General features: G+C 44.4%; 2 protein-coding genes across 6 annotated transcripts in view; one reads left to right on the forward strand and one right to left on the reverse strand.

The window, feature by feature from the left end:
• ZNF827 (zinc finger protein 827) overlaps window positions 1-18,758 on the reverse strand; it is a 172,183-nt gene that overhangs the window by 77,324 nt on the left and 76,101 nt on the right. For all 5 annotated transcript variants that reach the window (XM_027599359.2, XM_027599358.2, XM_027599362.2 and 2 more), the window contains exons 6-7: window positions 6,256-6,495; window positions 3,830-3,887 (exon numbers count right to left, since the gene is read on the reverse strand). In XM_027599359.2, the coding sequence (XP_027455160.1) occupies window positions 3,830-3,887; window positions 6,256-6,495 (298 nt within the window). The remainder of the gene's footprint in view (window positions 1-3,829; window positions 3,888-6,255; window positions 6,496-18,758) is intronic.
• On the forward strand, window positions 15,041-15,556 carry LOC113924971 (MICOS complex subunit MIC26-like). The gene has a single exon (XM_035726219.1). The coding sequence runs from the start codon at window positions 15,041-15,043 to the stop codon at window positions 15,554-15,556; it is 516 nt and encodes a 171-aa protein (XP_035582112.1).

Below are 18,758 nucleotides of genomic sequence, written 5' to 3' on the forward strand. Positions count from 1 at the left end.
TTGTTGAGTAGATTGATTTCTCTGCCTGGCTACACGGTGCACTTTGGTAGACTGTTTTTCTCCTTAACTTTTGGGAAGGTGATACTAATCTAAGCAGCTGAGTCTCAGTTCTTGGGGTGAAAGAAAAAGCATTCTCAAACAAGTTCTTAAAATGATGCCCGGGATTTGCTTTAAATAATTTAGGCGGAGGGAGAACAAAAGGAGGGGACCTCTCAACAAGGGTCATGAGATGATCATTGTTCAGACTGAATGATGGGTACTTTCTCTACTTTTGTATATGTTTGAAATTTTCCATTGAAAGAGGGGTTTTTTTTTTAATTTTTAAATAAGGCAGAGACTCAATGATCCAGAAACTTGCTAGTTACTCGTTTCAACCTTTAGCCTCACCTAAACCTTTTTTTTTTAAATTGTTAACAAGGAACACTCTCTAACATCATTTTCTCTCTCCATATCTGCCCATCTTATAATGGAGATATTAACAAATAGCAGAATTGCCAATGGAAAGGATTTGACGAGGAGGGACGTGCAACTATCAGTCTGTATGGGATGGATGGTGAGCTGTACACACATCCTCCACGCTCTCCTGGGGCCCAGGCATGGAAATCCGCACCCCACATCTCCTCTCGTTGGTAAACACATACTGGAATGCCGAGCTACAGTGTTTCTTCCTAGGCTGCTACACTTTTCCTTAGTTCTTGTGGTTGGAATGAGAGTCAAGACCAAAAAATGACAAACAACTGTGGAGAAAGTTGTGGGTTTATACAGGACAGGGAGAGAGAATCAGCTGCTTTCTTCCAGGATTGCACATCTCTTCTCTGCTCTCAATGCCCTGGATATCCAGACTCTAGGGGCAGGAGATCTCACTGAGTGGAGGAGCTCAGACACCCCCTGGCATCTGGAAGAGTTTGACCTCAGTACGGTGCTACGGCCAGGGTACCAAGGCCCGCCCTTCAGAATTAAACTATCTTTAGTGTACCTAGCAACTCTCAAACATGGCAGATTCTGGACCTGACTGCAAACATGAGCCATCATTCTGGACAGCCAGCTTCTTTTGGAAAACGTAGAAGAAGATCCCACTAAGTACCTGAAGATCCAGAGATAAGGAAATTCGGAGGCTTGATGTCAATCTTTTTGAAAAGTATCGCAAATCCTACCTTAAAACGTAAGCCCCCTGAGCTGACCTTGTGCATACAAAATAAGAGTTCCTTCTAAAACAGGAATCAAAAAAGAGAGGCATTTTTTTTTCCTGTCCCTGCTATCAGTTAACTAAGGTTAAAGAGGATTTCTTGGCATGAAGCCGCTTGATTCTATTCCACCTGAAGTAATGAGGTGAGAAGGTAAAAAAGAGATCTGTTTGAGGAGAGGCTAATTGAACAAGTTGCTACTCAAAGGAAGAATAAAAACACACCAAGGATTCTATAGAAGGAGAATAAACCCAGAATTCTGTAACACTGCTTTATGAACACTGTACCACGTTGGGGGCTCACAGCAAGCACCTCTTTCTCTGCTCTGGGCAAAAAATCTGATTTGGATTTCTTCTTACTCATAATCTCCCAGCAAGAGAAGAATTTAAAGATTGCCTCATTTTTGCCAAATGGCTAAAAAAATTTCTCTTCTATTCTATAATTATGTTCTAGCTCCAGCCAAGGCAATTTAGGCTCTGAGACGCATTTCACTCATTTGGGGCTAGTTCAAACCTCCTCTTAGTCTTCCCAGAGAACACCTGAAAAGCATAAAATAACATGGCTTCATAGCAAACTTGTCTGTTATATAAGTATTATTATGTGATCTTAAAGATCCAGCAGAAAACCACCACAGGGGGTGCTGTCGGGTCCTGCCCAGAACTCCTTCACTGCATTAGGGTGCTCACCACGAGCAAGCAAGTGAGCGAGTGAGCGAGTGGCTGGCGGTGCTGGCTGTGAACGGTGAGCAAGAACTGCCTTCACCTTTGGAGCTCCTGCAACTAGAAGGCTCCATATCCCCTGCTGGGGGTGACCCGAAGCTAGTGAATAGCATGGGGGTCCAAAGAGCTGGCCCCTTTGCCTCCAGGCGGGATTTACCCTGTGGTGCAATTCATGCTCCAGAATTCTCTGTGGGATGGAGCTAAAGCTGGAATCCAGCAAAAACTACATCCTTGCTCCACAACTTCCTCTCCCCTCTCCTGCCCCCTTCATTTCCCAGCAGAGTCCTCTGAAAGTACTCCCTCAGTACAGCCCCTTCACAGGAATCCCTGTCTCAGGCTCTGCGTCTAGGAAACCTGACCCAGGACACTTCAAGAAACCTAAGGAAGCAAATTAAAATTAACATGTATTATTTTTAATCTGCTGTCTTTCATGGTCTCCCAATCAGGACAATTTCGTGTGCTCAGACCCAGGAACACAAGCATAGATACTAAATAGTCTTAAGATTACATGTGGAAGGTCCACTGGCATCTGTAGTAGGTAACATCGCCTATTCGGGCATCCAACTTAATAGACAAATAACCCGCCCAGTCCCCAGACCCATTTCCCAAAACTGTGCAGCCCAGATTGCAAGACCCATTTTCCATCTGTGTACTTAATACACAGAGACAAGGCTGGTACCGCTCTTCTGTTCTGTTATAGCAGGTTTCATTTTCCTATTACTATATGAACTTTGTATGATGCCAGCTGGCTCTGTTTTAATTACTGTTTGACATTTGATATCCCAAATTCCAATTCATAAAATTAAAAAGAAAAAAACCAACTCGGGTTAAGGTTCAGATGAGCACTGTTCACTGCCTGATGATGCTCTGAGGTCGACTCATACCACCTCAAAGAGAAAAACATCATTTATCTTTCTTTGCAGGAAGGAAAAACACCAAACCAGTCAACTGCTCCCATTAGGAAGAATCGAATCTAAGTTTGCTCGGGAAAGCTTAGTTCCTTGATATAAAGCCTTCTGGGGAGCTCACATCTCGTTCTCCCTGTTTCTATTTTGTCCGGTAAAGCCTGCGTCTGGGGCTAACTCAGGGACTGGAGGGTGGTCTGAGGGTGGGGGACAGTCCTTGAAAGCTAGAGCTCCTATCTCCCCCGGGGTGCCTTTTTCACAGCAGTGGGGTATACGCTAGTGGAGTGTGCATACCACAGTTGCGGTCCGGATGGCCTTCCAGGCTGGGGATGAGTGGCCGCACGGGCCAGTCCTCCTCCTTCCATCTGGCAAACGGATGGGCAGCCCACCCTGGCTGACCTCCTCAAGCTGCCTTTGGCAAATGTACAGCATCCTTATCTACAGCTGTTAATGACAAAGGTTTTCCTGCAGCCTTTTAAAGCATTTTCTCTCGCTTTAAGGTGTTCTGTCCTCCTAACAGTGCCATGAGGCAAAAAGTTGGGCTATCCTTGATGACCAGTGATCCGTCCACACCTGAGGAGCTACTCAGGAACACAGCTGCAGTCAGAATCTTGGTCTCCTGACTGGGTGAAGCCTTCCTGAGATACGGACCCAGCTCCCGATCCCAGCTGTGCCACCCGTTTAAACTCCCAAGTCAAGAAACTTTTGCAAAGAGAATAATAACATGACCTACTTCACAAAACTATTATAAAGGAATAAAAAATAAGAACATCTGGAAAATTCTCCAGCCAAGTAACAGCTATTAGATGTTTGATAAATATTAGTGGTCTTCCCCCTTGGCGCTCTTGCTTTCTGTATTGTTTCCACAAAATGTCTAACACAAACTAGGGGCAAAAGGCATGACTCCTTTGAACCCAGCGGGAGAAAATAGTTTGGGGAACAATGTGCAACACGCGATTGGGGCCTGAGGGCCCACACAGGGGCGCTCTGAGGGGACGCCCCCCCCCATAAAATGGCCTACCTGGTGGTCGTCCGAATGGTGTTTTCTTTTGTGTGATTGTGCTCTTTGCTCACTTTTTCTGTAAGAAGAAAGAATGAAACATCCCTTTTAGGTCGTTCTTATTCAATTTGTGTCTCTAAGGCTTAAACAGAAACTCCCTCAACATTTCTTTTTCTCTCTTGTGGTTTTCTTTTGGTTTCCTTTTTATATATTCAAACCCTCCCTGGCTTATTCGTAAAGACAATCATTAAAAGCATATAGACAGCATCCACAAAAATATTTTAGTAAAAACCAATCAAAGGGAAACAATCACTGACAAATTTCAAGTGTGATGTCTGATTTTAATGAGGCCTTAATAAGTACACATACGCACAGGGAGATGTGCCCAGAACCCGCTATTTCTACCACATCTTTCCCCGGCTGAAAATTTCTGCTCTCCTCTGATTCAGCATGAAAATTGCGGTTGTTGCAACTGTTCCGCTTCTGACTTTGATGACAACCTTTAAGCATTCTGTATTGTCAGGCCCCTTTGTGAGAGGAGATACAAAAACAGCCATAAGACCTCTGGGTTCTGCAGTCATCGAGCACTTATTCTGATAAATGTCACCAGGGACAAAAAAAAAATATCATTAGACAAGCAGAGGTAAACCCTCCCTTACTCTGTCTTGAGGTCTGTATCTACCAGCTGTCAGAAATTATTTAATTAGCTTTCAAGAACACAAAAGTTGAACTCCGGCCTTCCCAATCCAGTCCAAATGTGAGGATTCTGCCCTGACTGTTACGGCTCTCAATGGCTTCAGCATGCAGAGAAAACCTGGCCAACTCCACCAGGGTTTCAGATTTCCATGGCAGGGCAAGTAAAAAACTCCTGATTTTAGGAATTTCTGAACAAATTTAAACAGATTTCTGGAAAAACGAAAGGCTTCCAACATCGGCCCAGTACTTGGTTAACACTTGTCTGAAATGGCTGCATGCAAGTTGGTGGGGACAGTTGCTTTCTGTCCTCTGGACAATGACAATGAGGCTGAATTTGGATTCAGAGGCAGTATTCTTTCAGAGAGCAGGAAATCGGGGCTAAAAGACTTGCCTGAGGTCATCCAGGCAGTAAGTGACCATGCCAGGGTAAGAACTCTCAGACACAAAGTTTGTCACTGACAGCAGACAGCTGTACTGTGAGAGACAGAGACTTTCTGAAAAGAACCACCCTGGCCTCACTTTTGCAAATTTTAACTGCTAAGTAATTTTCAAAGGTATATTGTTTTTAGATATGCTTTCAGCCTGTTTTCTTTTCTTTCTTTTTTTAAAAGCATCTTGTAGGATTTGGAACTTTGGGGAGCTTGCAAAGATTCACGTATCCTCTGAAATTTACAGAATTAACTATTTCCATTACTACAGGGCTTTGCACAAAGAACAATCCTTGTTTGAGTATTAGGAGGCCACCGTTTTCGGGAACAACTGATAGTTTCAAGCTCTGGGGTGTGTCACCAGGCCAACAAGAAGGTGAACCATTAGGATGGTATGCAGATTCCAGCTTCTTTTCCCTGATATTTTTCTTAGCAGGGAAAGCAAGTGAATACTTAAATAATGAGGCATCTCATGGCATTTTGAATATGTTATCCATAACAAAACAGAGTTTATCAAACATTAGTAACAAACTTTACTGATGCATGAACTTCCATATGTAGGCCAATGCTTGAGTACGGACAAGCTGTGCGTATTTCATATGAACCTGAATCTTATATGTCAGTATATACCTTCAATCTCAATCATGTTCAGATAATAACAGCATGTTATATTTGTTAAGGACAAACATTATGCAGCTTGAAAGAGTTAACAAAGGTAACCAAGAGGACCCTCAACTGTTCTATCAAGACTCTTAGCTGAGCTGGTAATTCCTACACCTGTGAATTCCAAGTATTCAAAGTGGAAACAATTGGTTTACAGAACAATGCTCTGCAAGGGCATAGTTGGCAAGAGTCCTCCCATTTTCATCTTCTCCCTTTCCTTGATTTTTTTTTGGCAAGATACAGTAAAATCTTAATTCAAACCACACTAATTTGGAATTCATGGTAATTCAGTCACTGTTGGAGTAAATGGAAGTTTATCTTTTGAACATTAGAAAAAAAAGAAAAAAGGCTGTTAATCAGATCAACTGCCTAAGCAAAAGTAGAGGTGAGATGTTTAGCCTAGTCAACAGGGATCATTTGCACAGAATTGAATAGAGTTCTAATTTCAAATGATTCTTAACTATTTATTAAAGAAAGTTTGGCAGGAGTTCCACTTGGCAACATTTTATTAACTGTTAGTTTGAGTGGCAGTATGCATGTTAAAGTAACAAAATTGATTTCTGCCTGAAAAATCCTATAATGCGGGTGTTTTTACTTTGTTAGAGTGGCTTTCCTTCCAATTATTCCCAATTATTGACATTTTTCTGCACAGAAACGTACCTGACAGTTGAAAGAGAAGCTCGGAAGCCATCTTCACAGAGATATCCTGACTGAAGAGGTTTCTCTCTGGGGGCACTCTGCCCTCTGGCATCTTCTGTAAGGGTTCGGTTTTCTCTCGCCCGATTAAAGTGCTATAGCCAACATTCCGGCTGGGTGATACCGAGACATGCGAGTCCTGGATGTCAACCTCCATGGGCTCCTCTTTAATCTTCACCATCTGAGTTTCCTTGTAGCTCTCCGCTGCAAGCAGGTGAACGAGGAGAAACCAGAACACCACGGTTTTAAAATTCTGAACCAAACCCAGTTTCTAATCACAGAGAGAACCACGAGGATCATGTCTGGGAGCAGGTGAGAAGAGTGCCACAGCACAGGGGAAAACAGATGGAAAAATTACTAGTTCAGCCCACCTTTCCTGAAAAGGTAGGGAACTGAAGCCCAGACAAAGAACGTGACTTGCCCAAGGCCATACCCGTGGCAGCAGATCCAGGCCCAGCCAGGTCTCTGAATCTAGCACTAGGGGTCCAGTGACCAGGGTCTCCCGGGCACTCCCCCACGTGCTCCATGCTCTCTGCTATGCTGCTTCCAGAACTAACGGAGAACACGGTGAACATCTGTCCTTGTTTCAGAACTTACTCAATTTCAGCGAATCAAATTAAAGCGAACATTTTAATATGACGATTGTCTCCCTCTATTTTTAAAGTTCTGATCAGTTTTTTCTTCTCGCTCTTCTAGGGCACCTAAATTAATAAAGGGTAAACAGGGTCGATTCAACTGAGACATTTATACCTTGCTGGGAGCTAGTAATCCTCAAGACCACCTAGGAAGTTAATTGCAGCCCACAAGGACCAATGCTTAGAAAAACAGCAATCTTACAGGCTGTTGTTGCTTTAGGTGTGACTATTAGATGTTTGATCTTTAGTCTGAAACATACATTCACCTTGCAAAGTCGGACTGTTTTTATGTCCATGCATTCTGTAGAGCTAATGACAGAGCATCTTTGAAACAAGGGGTGGGGCAATCAGCCCGGCCATTAATTTGGGTCACTTTAAAATGAGCACACTTTCAAATCAATAAGCATTTATTAGTAACTATAGTGTACTCAACATTTGGTGGGGGGAGGACATACAGAGAATAGTGGGTTGAACGTGAGCCCTCAAAATCTGTCTATGTCCTAACCCCAGGAACGTGTGAATGTCACCTTATTTGGAAAAAGTGTGATCTGCAGATGTGATTCAGTTAAGGATCTCAAGATGAGATCATTCTAGATTACCCAGGTAAGCCCTAAAACCAATTATAAGTGTCCTTAGAATAGATAAGGACGACAGGGGAAGGGTGCGTGAAAAGAGGACTGAACATGTGTTCCACCCTCTGTCCCAAAACTGACACGCTAAAACTTCATACCCGATGTAATATTTGAGGTGACTAGTCATGAGGATGGAGCCCTCATGAATGGATTAGTGCCCCTATAAAAAAGACCCCAGAGAGCTCCCAGACAGCAAATATTTGGGCTCTTTGATTTTGGCCTTGCCAGCCTCCAGATCTGTGAGAAATACATTTTTGTCATTAATAAGCCACCCAGTCAATGGATTCTGTTATAGCAGCCTGACCGGAGCAAGACAAGAAACTGGAGTCATGGTGGACACAGGCTAAGGATTTCCCAGAGCCACCAGAACCTGGGAGAGGTAAAGAAAAGGGCTCCCCTAGAGCCTTCAGATTTCAGACTTCTGGCCTCCAGGCTGTGAAGGAATAAATTTCTGTTGTTTCAGGTTACCAGGTTTGTGGTAATATGTGATGGATGGATGGATATAGCAATAAGAAGCAGTAGGAAGCAGATGGGACAGATGTGAAAGGGGAACCTCACTGCTGTAAGCTGGGTGGTTAGAGAAAACTACGCGTTCCTCACAAAGCAGGGTGAGAGCCAAGTACACGTGTAGTTTATTGAGCTGTAGTAAAGAAGACGGAAGAGCATTTTGAATTAAATGATTACAATTAATATAGTGCTGTCAATAAAAGCTATATAAGAAGTGGGCTAATTGTTCTTTTCTCCTTCCCGACATATTACACATGGTTTTCAGGGTAAATGACTTGTTTTTTTTGTCAGCAACTAAACTGCCAAGCAACTGTTATATTTAATTTAGATCCCTTCCCCCTTTCCCTATTCCTGCCAAGCTGTTGTTTCTCCGCCTATCTGTGAGGCTCATAAAAACCAAGTTGATTCAATCATGCTAAAAAAAAGAAAAAAAGAAAGAGAAAAGAAAAGAATATGAAGCTTTCAAAGTTACACGTCTAGCTTCTTTGCCTTGATTTGTAGTCCACCTGATTGTTTCTGGAGTGCAGACTGCACTCCTTGCAACCTCTTAAGGGATTTGATGACCTGACAGCCACCCTGACCTCTAGCTACCTCACCCATAGGTGCAGTCACAACACACATTTCCCTCTTTGTGCTCCCTCAAAGTACGTAACATTTGGAAAATAAACAGTGGGGTCAGTGACACAGGTATGTAATGATGTCTCTGAACCCTGCAAGTCATTCCAAGGTTTGAAGACAAACACAAAAACATACTGAAAAGGATTCACTTAATTCCACAAAAATTTCAGTGATACGAAGAGCAAAGCGAGAACGAAGCTCCATTATCTTTATCTTTTTCCATCTCCTTTCCCCAGCTTTGCCCCTAGGTTAAAAATCATCTGGCTATGTGTACCACTGGCTTGAATGGTATCAGGTTTTGAAAGCTACTTGGGATAATTTCAAGTATGATTTACATGAAGTGCTTTCTGTCCTTTCTTATGACAACTCTTGACCTTTCACAAACGCACAAAACACTGATTATTGATTAAAAAAACCTTTAACATTTTTAGTCTACCTGATAGACTCCAGACTCACAGAGTTTTCAAGCTGACATCTCAATGGACAAGTGAGACATAATATAAGAAATATATAAGAAAATATTTGCCAACTGTTCTCTTGCCTTTTTTTGTTGTTGTTAAAGCAAGGTTTCTTAACCTCAGCACTGTTAACATGTGGGGCCAGATCCTTTATTTGGGGAGGCTGTGCTGTGCATTGTAGGATGGTTAGCAACATCCCTGGTTTCAGCACCCATCCTCCAGGTATGACAACCTTGAATAACTCCAGATGTTGCCAATATCCTCTGGGGGCAAAATCCCCCAACTGAAAACCACTGCTGTGAAGTTTTTGCTACACTTGGGTTTTCAACCCCCTCCCCCCAAATTTTATCAGAACCCAAGGCAAATAAGAAAGAAAAGCTCCTCTTAAGTTCTAGTTTAACGCTCCCCCACATATTAATCACCATCTCAGCCTGGTGCCTGGACAGGCTGGCCTAGGAGGCAGGAGGCAGGCTGATCTGGAAACAGATCTTAAGTCGGCCAGAGATCCCACTGGCCCTCTCTCCCCTTTGCCTGAGGTGTCCTGACAAAACAGTGGTTGAATTAATCATTTCACTCACTCTTAGCTTTGACTCCCACACCCAGGGACATGTTTACCCATCCAGGGTTTACTCTTTCCCATCACCTTCCCTCTCCACACATATTGTAAATCCCTTTAGAATCTCTTCCTAAAATAATAGGACAAATACTAATTTTACCCCAAGTGGCCTATACTGCTATTCCAAGAAAAAAAAAACTGGCACACGGGAAAAGATGAGAGACAGTGTTAACAGTAAGGTTATGCCTGGGAGGTGGGTTGTAGGCGACTGTTCATTGCAATGCTCATTTGTATCTTGTAATTTTTCTATGATCAATACAGATATTCTGTCATTTACGTACTTTTTAAAAAATAAAATAATGACTACATATGCCCATAAGAAGACGATTATTTCCTCTTTTAGAAGCATTTAGAACACTGTGTATCTGGTGGCATCGGAAGAGTGGGTTTGCAAATCAGATAAGTCCGATTCAAACTCTGCTTGGCAACCGCAGGGGAAAAAGCCATAAGAATATCCTAACACGGTCTTTTCTACTTTTGCGAACACAGTAAACATAAGTAATTATCAATTAGTATTATTTCATTCATCAGTCATTTGGTCATCCCATCATTTTACAACATGTCTACTAGGTACTATGTACGAGGACAGAGGAGATGTGGGTTACAACGGCAAAGAAGACATGGCTCATGACCCCAAGCACTTTAAATCTACATGAATGATCAGACAAGTGTAAACAGCCCTCTAATAAAAGAGGTAAAATTAAAATACAGTGTGGGAAGAGGAGTCAAGGAAGACCAGGAACCAAAGCACAAAAGGTGGATTGTAGTCTTCTTGGGGTGTTCGGGTAATACCATGTTGGCTGCTTTGGCTGGAGGGCCAGAATTGAGAGATGGAAGTGGCACCTTGAGTAAGTGAGACTCACAGGGTATAAACATAAAAGCAACTCTCCTTCTGTATTCCACTGTCCCTTGAAGTCGGCCCTGTAGGAAGAGTCCCTCTACCGTCCCTGGGTGAAAACTCAGGCAGGCCCATAACTTGATAATTCTTAGATACTACAAAGCTGTATGGTCCTTTAAACAGCAAAATGGTCTTGATTCAGAATCCAGAAGGTCCAACCCACGTGTTAGTCTACAGTTCCACCTCCTGGGAGGGGAGTCCTTCCTGGAAGGGTCTCCAGGTAGCCTTTTGTGGCGGAAGGAATCCGCTCCTTCTCCCTCTCTCGTTGCCTTCTCCCCAGCACACTAGCTGTCTTTTCAGACCCTAGAAAAGAGCCAGAGGAACAGGGGGGAGGGAGAGAAGGAGAGAGGATGGAAAGCTCTTCGCTACCCCGTTCTAGAATGGTTTCACCCTGTTTAGGCCAGCAGGCATTTCTCTCATGGAATTCAAGCATGGGGTCTTCAGAGATCTTTAATTTCGAACTGATCTTTCCCCTGAAGTTCCCTTTACGTGACTGAACTCCCTCTTGTCTGGGGTCCCGTATTCCCTCCACTGCCCTAGGAATCTGCCTGTCCAGCCCCCTTTATCATTGTGCAACCACCAATCATCTAGGCGACTCCACCGGAAGGCATTTAAGGCCATACCTAGACTAGCCCTCCTGTGGGAAAATGGTCAACACTGGGGCCATGGTTGACAGCTCCTCTGTACTTGACTGGACGAACAGCGCAAGCTCAGCCCCCTCATAGCACAGAAGCATTTCTTGTGCATGCAGTCCCCAAAGCAGCTCGCCATTTCCCACCCTCTAGCCTTCCCAGGCAGAGACATGGAACACCAGTGCACAAGGCTCCCCACCGAGGAAAAACACATGACAAACGCCCAGGGGGCGCCCCATAAGCTGTGCTCTCTAGATTTGGGGTGAGGCTGGTACCCCTTCCCTCATCCCTGCCACCCTGCAGTTGGGGGGAGCACAGCACAGTTGTCTCCGAGATACCCTCACCCCCATCTTCAATCGCCTCTCACTTTTATACTCTCAATTTGGCCAAGAGGTCCAAGAGTTGTTGTATCACTTTAGTCATTTTTAAGTGTCCTGTTCAGCAGCATTAAGTACATTCACGTTGTTGTACCATCATCTCCATCCATCTCCAGAATTTTTCATCTTCCCTACTGAAGCTCTACCCATTCAACACTAACTCCCCATTCCCCCCTTTTCCCAGAGCAGTAACCACCTTCCTATTTTCTGGCTCCAGGGCAAGAGTTTTCTCCCTCCCTCCCTCCCTTCCCTCCCTCCCCCATCTCCCTCTCCTTTCTCTTCCTTCCCCTTCCTCCCTCCTGTTCTTCCCCTCCCTACCCCTTCCTTCCTTCCTCCCTCACTCCCCTACCATCCCTCCCTTCCTTTCTTTCCTTCTCTCCCCTTCCCCCTCCCTCCTTCCTTCCCTCCCTTCCCTTAAAATCCTTCATGTTGGAACCTTGGTGCTGAAGTCAAATCCTCTAATGAACAGCCGCTTAACAAAGAGAGGCACATTATATTCCAGAGAAATAAACCTGGAGAGGTAGGTAGGGGCAGAATGTGGAGTCTTCAGTGGGGGCCCAGAAGCCTAGACAGAATGGGGGGTGAGCGAGGAGCCAGCGTTTGGGAGGTCTGCACAGGGGAGGAGCACAAAGGCCAACCTGGCAGTGGCACTTGGAAGGCCTAGGGGGAAGTGAAAATGGGGGCGCTTGTTCGGAGCTTATGGTGGTAATCCAAGCAAGGAGACGCTGAGGGCCTGAACTAAAGGTCACGGGGAGAGAAGATTCATAGGATATTCTAGAGGTTGAATGGGGAGGAACTGGAGGCGACTGACTGGCTAGGAGTCTGAATAAAAAATGAAGAGACCAATGTGAGAGAAATTACAAAGAAAGTTCATACACGGCGTGGGGTGGCATGATTAAAAAAAATGAGTCTATGACTTCTAAGCTTGAGTTTTGCGAGATGCCCTCAACAGGAGTAGGAAAGACAGAAGAGTTGGGTGGTGGAGAAATATGGCGGGACATTTTCAGTTCTGTTTGGGATAAGTACTTAGGAGTGCAGGTCGGGATGGCTGTGGGCAGTAAGAGGAGAGTCACCAGTGACACACAGACCAGAGGTCATCCAACTCCAGAGGACGTGGTGAGAGCCAAGGGAAGGTGAGTAGAGAGCAGAGGATGCGGTGGGACTGTTACCTCTACTCTTAGACCGGAGGACGAAGAAAGAGTGAGGAAGAGAGGGGGCAAGGAAGTGGCCCAGCATGGTGTGTTCATGGAAACCCAGAGAGAAGGAGAGAGACACCCCAGGTACCTTCATGAAAGCCTCCTGCTTCTAGCCTCCAGGCCTGTCGAGGCCCACTGCATTCCTGCCCTTGGGCTCCTGCACCCTTAGATGATTCCTTCCCTTAGTTTCTGTCCCCTGTAAAGCCCCAGGCCCACCCCCCTGCGTCATCCCTCAGCATGCCTCCAGAGGCCTCTGTGCTCCTGCAAAACTGCAGTATTCCAGTGGCTTCAGCATGCCATGCTGTTCCTCACCCTATTCCCTTCTAAAACACCCCGGTGACATCCTGTTCAGATTTCAAAAGTACACCTGGCCCTTGAACAATGTGGGGGTCAGGGGTGGTGACCCCTCCTCCCCCCACACAGTCGAAAATTCACATGTAACTTTTGACTCCCTCAAAACTTAACTACTGATAATAGCCTACTGCTGACCAGAAGCCTGACTGATCACATAAACAGCCAATGAGCACGTATTTTGTCTGTTGTATGTATCACAAACAGTATTCTTACAATAAAGTAAGCTAGAGAAAAGAAAATGTCAGAAAATCATAAGGAAGAGACATTTAAGGCACTGTACTGTATTTATCGAAAAAAATCCACGTCTACGTGGACCCGAAAATCCTGTGGACCCACCCAGAAGCGGACCCGCATAATTCCAACCAATGTTGTTCAACTGTCATCTGTATTCAGGTCTTCCCTCTGTGAGCAGCATTCCTTTATCTGCATCTAGTGACCCTCTCTCTCCCCGGTCTATCCTACCTCTAGATCGTTCAGCCCTGCAAACCCTAGAGCGCTCTGCAATTATTATTCACACCCACGTTTTCCCCTCTGCACCGAACTCTTGGGGGTGAGCGAGATTCTTATTCATCTTTCACTCCCGAGATGTCTCACAGGGCCTGGCACATTCGATATTCTTAATGTGTATTTGTCACATGAGTCACCTGAAGCACAGCACACGGCACGTGTGTGATGCTCGTGTCTTTCTCTTGATTCCTCGATCTGCCATAGATGCTATGAATTCATACATGCTATGAGCTTAAAAACAAAACAGGAGGGGCGCCTGGGTGGCTAGTCGGGTAAATGTCTGCCTTTGGCTCAGGTCATGATCCCAGGGTCCTGGGATCGAGTTCCGCATCGGGCTCCCTGCTCAGCGAGAGCCTGCTTCTCCCTTTCCCTCTCCCCCTGCTTGTGCTTTCTCTCTGTCAAATAAATAAATAAGATCTTTAAAAAAAAACCCCAAAAAACAAAATATGAAAGGATGAAACATTGACAGTGGCACTGAAACAGACAATAAAAATTGCCCCTTCTCTCTCCAGCTGGTTCACGATCGTGACCCTGAACTAGCATTTTAGAATAACAAGAGGCTTCAAAGAATGCGTATGGAAGCAACACCAATGATGCCATGTGGAAACAGTACACTTTTTAGAGTGATATTCGTGTCAATTAGATAAATTAAAAATCTGTCATCTCCAGCTGGCCATCCTCAAAGATACGGGGTTCTCATTGGTCCTAAAAACACCATCCAGGTGTGAAACCCGATTCCTGTAGGCTGTGGGTTTATTACTAGCACTCTGTGAACAACAGTGCAGGGCAAGGGGCCCAGGTGAAGTGAAAGGAACAACCAGGGGCAAGAAATGAGCTCACACGGTGGCATCCTATCACAGGGCCTGGCACCCGCAGGCATCTGATCAAGGCGGTTGCTCTCCGCCTTTGCTTTCTCTTGCTTGACTTTGCCCTTGCCAAAATCAAAATGGAATGAAGAGTTGGGGTGGGTTTCCTTGGTGGCTCGGTGAAAGACGGAGCCCCAGGCCTCTCCCTGAGCCTCTGAGACAAGGAGGGAGGCCGAAGTGGAAATGTTATTCCGCAGAAGTCTGACACCACCCGTCGGGCTCTTTGTCCTCAGAGGGAAGCAATGTGGGAGTGAGGCAGCCTTGGCCCAGCGGCTATGCCCTCACCTTGTGACTGGAGCTGGGTCCCCAGTGAAGTGGAGAGAAACCTAGCCCCACTCTTCGTATGGGAATGAGGAATCCGAGTCTCACACACTGAATGGTATTCTTCCTTTCTTCTTTCTTAGCCTACCCTGTCTCTCTAAAGTAGTGATCACACGGACCTCTGCCAGCAGCATGTTCAAGGTAATTCAGAGGTCTGTGGGGCCAGCCAGCCTGAGTCTGCTCACCTTCAGAGTCTCTGCATCACCTAAAAAGGACTCACCTCACAAAACTTCTGTGAAGGTTAATGAGCTTTCACTCTACTCCGTCCCTGAGGGTCAATCTAAATATGTGGAGGAGCCAAGGACCCCACTTGAAGAAAGCATTTCACATCTCCGACGTTACTGCGAGCCATATACAAGTTGGTGTCAGGAAATGTACTCACAAACTAAGCCCAGGATGCAGAGCTTGGCTCAATGGGGGTTAGGCAGCTATGAATATCTCCAAAATGCACCTCCTGGACTTTTTCCAAGACTTGGTGTTACTGGTTTTGCTGGCATTGTTGGACTTCTTTTGGCTAGAGGTTCAAAAATAAAGAAGCTGGTGTATCCACCTGGATTCATGGGACTTGCTGCCTCTCTTTATTATCCACAACAAGCCATCATATTTGTCCAGGTCAGTGGGGAGAAATTATATGACTGGGGTTTATGAGGATACATAGTCGTAGAAGATTTGTGGAAGAACTTTCAAAAGCCAAGAAATGTGAAGAATTCACCTGGAAATAAATAGAATGCTCCATGCTCTGCCCATTTTAATCAGTTATAGGTAAACATTGGAAACTCCATGCAGTAAACCAGTATTTCTACAGAAAAATGGCAGAGAAGCCAGTACTGAATATAGTAAATTGGCTTTCTTCTTCAGGACAAACTATACTAGGCTTCTTTGTTATCTTGGGTGATGCCATACTGCAAGTGGACTACTCGGAAATCCTTTCACCTAGAGATAATGTCTAGCCTTAGAACTCCTCGTTCTCAAGTTGCTATTTATGTACATAATTAAAATTCCAAATTAAAAAAAAAATAAAGTAGTGATCACACGGAACACAAGCACAAGCATCCTGACACAATTTTCCCTTCTTTAGGGGACCAGATCGGTATAGGCTTCTCCATGGGAAGTTCATCCTAGGTTTCATTTTTCTCCACGGCGTAGCCCTTGGTTCATTTCCACAATGCCTAGAGTGCAGCGGGCCTCAGCAGGGAGAAGCTCCCCATTCCTGCTCTGAGGAACGAAATACAAGGCTGTGGCTTTTCCATGGGTGCTCCACACCTCAGAGAGGTAAAACATACACTCTGATCAGTTTCCTACTCTCCCTATGGACACACTATTCATCTGCTCCTGGGGAAAACGAGAGCAAATGCTCTCTGTGAAACAAAACAGAGGGGCAGCTCTGGTTCTTCTAATAATATACGAGAATCTCTGAGAACAGTATATTCTAACAGAAGAGCCCCACAGTGACCTACAGTACACACACACACACACACACTTTCGATTCCTAAAACAATTTCAAAGACATGTTATCAGAATTGGCCTTTTGAATTGGCCCCCAAAAATTGTGAGTTATTTCCCCTCTATCATATACTACTTGGCAACTCAGGAAGGAGAAGTCACAAACATCTGAAGATTTAGCTATGCACACTAGAAATCACAGTTCACTAGACAGAGGTAAGCAGGGGGTCAACTTAGAATCAAGTTTTTAAAAACCTACAGGGCGCCTGGGTGGCTCAGTTGGTTAAGAGTCTGCTTTCAGTTCAGGTCATGATCTCAGGGTCCTGGGATCAAGCCTCACATTGGGCTCCTTGTTCAGTGGGGACTCTGCTTCTCCCTTTCCCCCACCCCTGCTCATGCTCTCTCTCTCTCTCTCAAATAAATAAATAAATATTTTAAAAATAAAATAAAAACCTACAATGAGGAATACCAGGTGTTCTATCTGAATCTGCAAGGAACAAATATGCCCTCAAAAATGGAACTTGAACTTTAAAGGTAATAAAGAGTTAGTGAGCCCTGGAAGTTCTCTTTCTGGGGTCCAAGAAACATTATTTTCCATCAGAGCAAAGTAGTTGAGGTTTTATCCCTTGGTCGATTTTTAACTTGCCTTTACATCCTCCAGACCAGCAAGCAATGCAACAGGTCCTTGCCTGAGATAGCTCAGCTGGGCATTTGCTGGTGTTTTCAGATTGGCCACCAAACCGGGCCCATGGTTGCAGCACAAGTTTTGGACTTGATTCTGGGTCTGATGTTGCCTAGTGTTAGATGACACAGGAGGCTCACGTGACGAAAAGGAAGTCCCTCTGTGGTCACGCAGAAGATGATCACAAGTCAGGATATGTCCATCACACTAAACAAATTCTGCACAATTTCACTTGTGTCCAATGACAATCAAGAATGAAAATCCTTCGGTCACTGGGGGCTCCAGGAGATCAGTTTCTCCAACCAGCAGATGACGTGGAGTGCTCAGTCATTATCTGGTGACCTCTGAGTGTCCCGGTGTTAACGTAAAACCTCTCCCAGTCATCTTGTTTTCTTTTCATTTGATGATTTCACTAGAAATTAGCTAAAGAGGCACATTTAAACTGTACGTCCACCATTTGGTAACATTCCAAATGATCTCATTTTTTAAAAATTAACCTATTTTTCATCTAATGTCCAGAATACACTTCACTTGTCTCACATTTAAAAAAAGGAAGAAAGAAAGAAAAAGGGTCAATTAAAGCATCTGATCTAACCTTAAATCTATTTAACACTATTATCCTTTGCCATTTAATAAATCTAAGCCCTGTCTACCTCATCTGCTGTGATTAATAGGCCTTTATATATCCTTCTCTGAACCTGAATGCTGGCTGGGGGTGGGGGAGGGGAGAAGGTGCATGCTTAGGTTTTAAACAGAATCCTTGCAAGATTCAGTAAAATTCCTGCTGACGTGAAAATAACCAAAAAGCAAGGTCCATCTCTGTCAAGTGATCAGTTGGCCACTGCTTTATGCCCAAAGAGGAGGGAGAAGGACAGAGAGAGTCCCTAATACCCAAAGACAGGAAGGAGCAAGTGAAGAGTTTTATCTCAATAGCTGAGAGTTCTCTAAACTTTTAAGTACTTTCCACTAAAAGATGGTACCAGGATATAAGTATATACAGACAAGTTTAACATGTTTTCCTTGGGTGGTACTAAATATTACTGAATCCTGTCCCCAGGCTATCTCTGTTGAGAAGACTTGACTATTTTTCTTCCATTGGTTGATGTTTCCAGCAGGCAGGGAAGGGCTGGTAAGCATGGTGCAGAGAGCAGAACAACCCATAACAACAGAGATATTAACCCAGGCACTAACTAACTAGAGTGAGAGAGTGAGGTATGGGTAGCAACAGATGGGGTGGGAAGAGAATGCAGGACCTGTGCAGGAGAGAGCACTGTTTTATTCCCCTAGGTCCCCTTTAGGACCTAAAGCAGGGCTTAGAAAATAGTCGGAGCTCAGTAAATATTTGTTGAAAAAATGAATAAGTGAAAGAAAAAACAAACAAACAAAAATAAGAAGAAAGAAGGAAGACCATAAAGAAGAAGTGGAAAGATAAGGGAGAACTAAAGTACAGAGTTCACTTAAACCCAAGAAATCTTTACATACTTGTGCCAGAAATCAAATCCCTCATAGCCAATGATAAATGAGCATTTGCTTTTGCTAGGGCACTGTCCCTAGCACCATGCTTGCGGGAATCTTTAGACCGGGGTGAGACCATCTGATGGTGGAAAATGGTCCCTCTGGGCTCTTAATTCCCCTTAGTTCTTGGAGACATGAGTGCATGGGTATCCTCATGATGTATTCTGGCTGTGTTTCAACCTTCTCTTCCAAATGTTTTTCGAAATCAAA

Source organism: Zalophus californianus, chromosome 2, assembly GCF_009762305.2.
Source record: "Zalophus californianus isolate mZalCal1 chromosome 2, mZalCal1.pri.v2, whole genome shotgun sequence".
Taxonomy (NCBI): Eukaryota; Metazoa; Chordata; class Mammalia; order Carnivora; family Otariidae; genus Zalophus; species Zalophus californianus.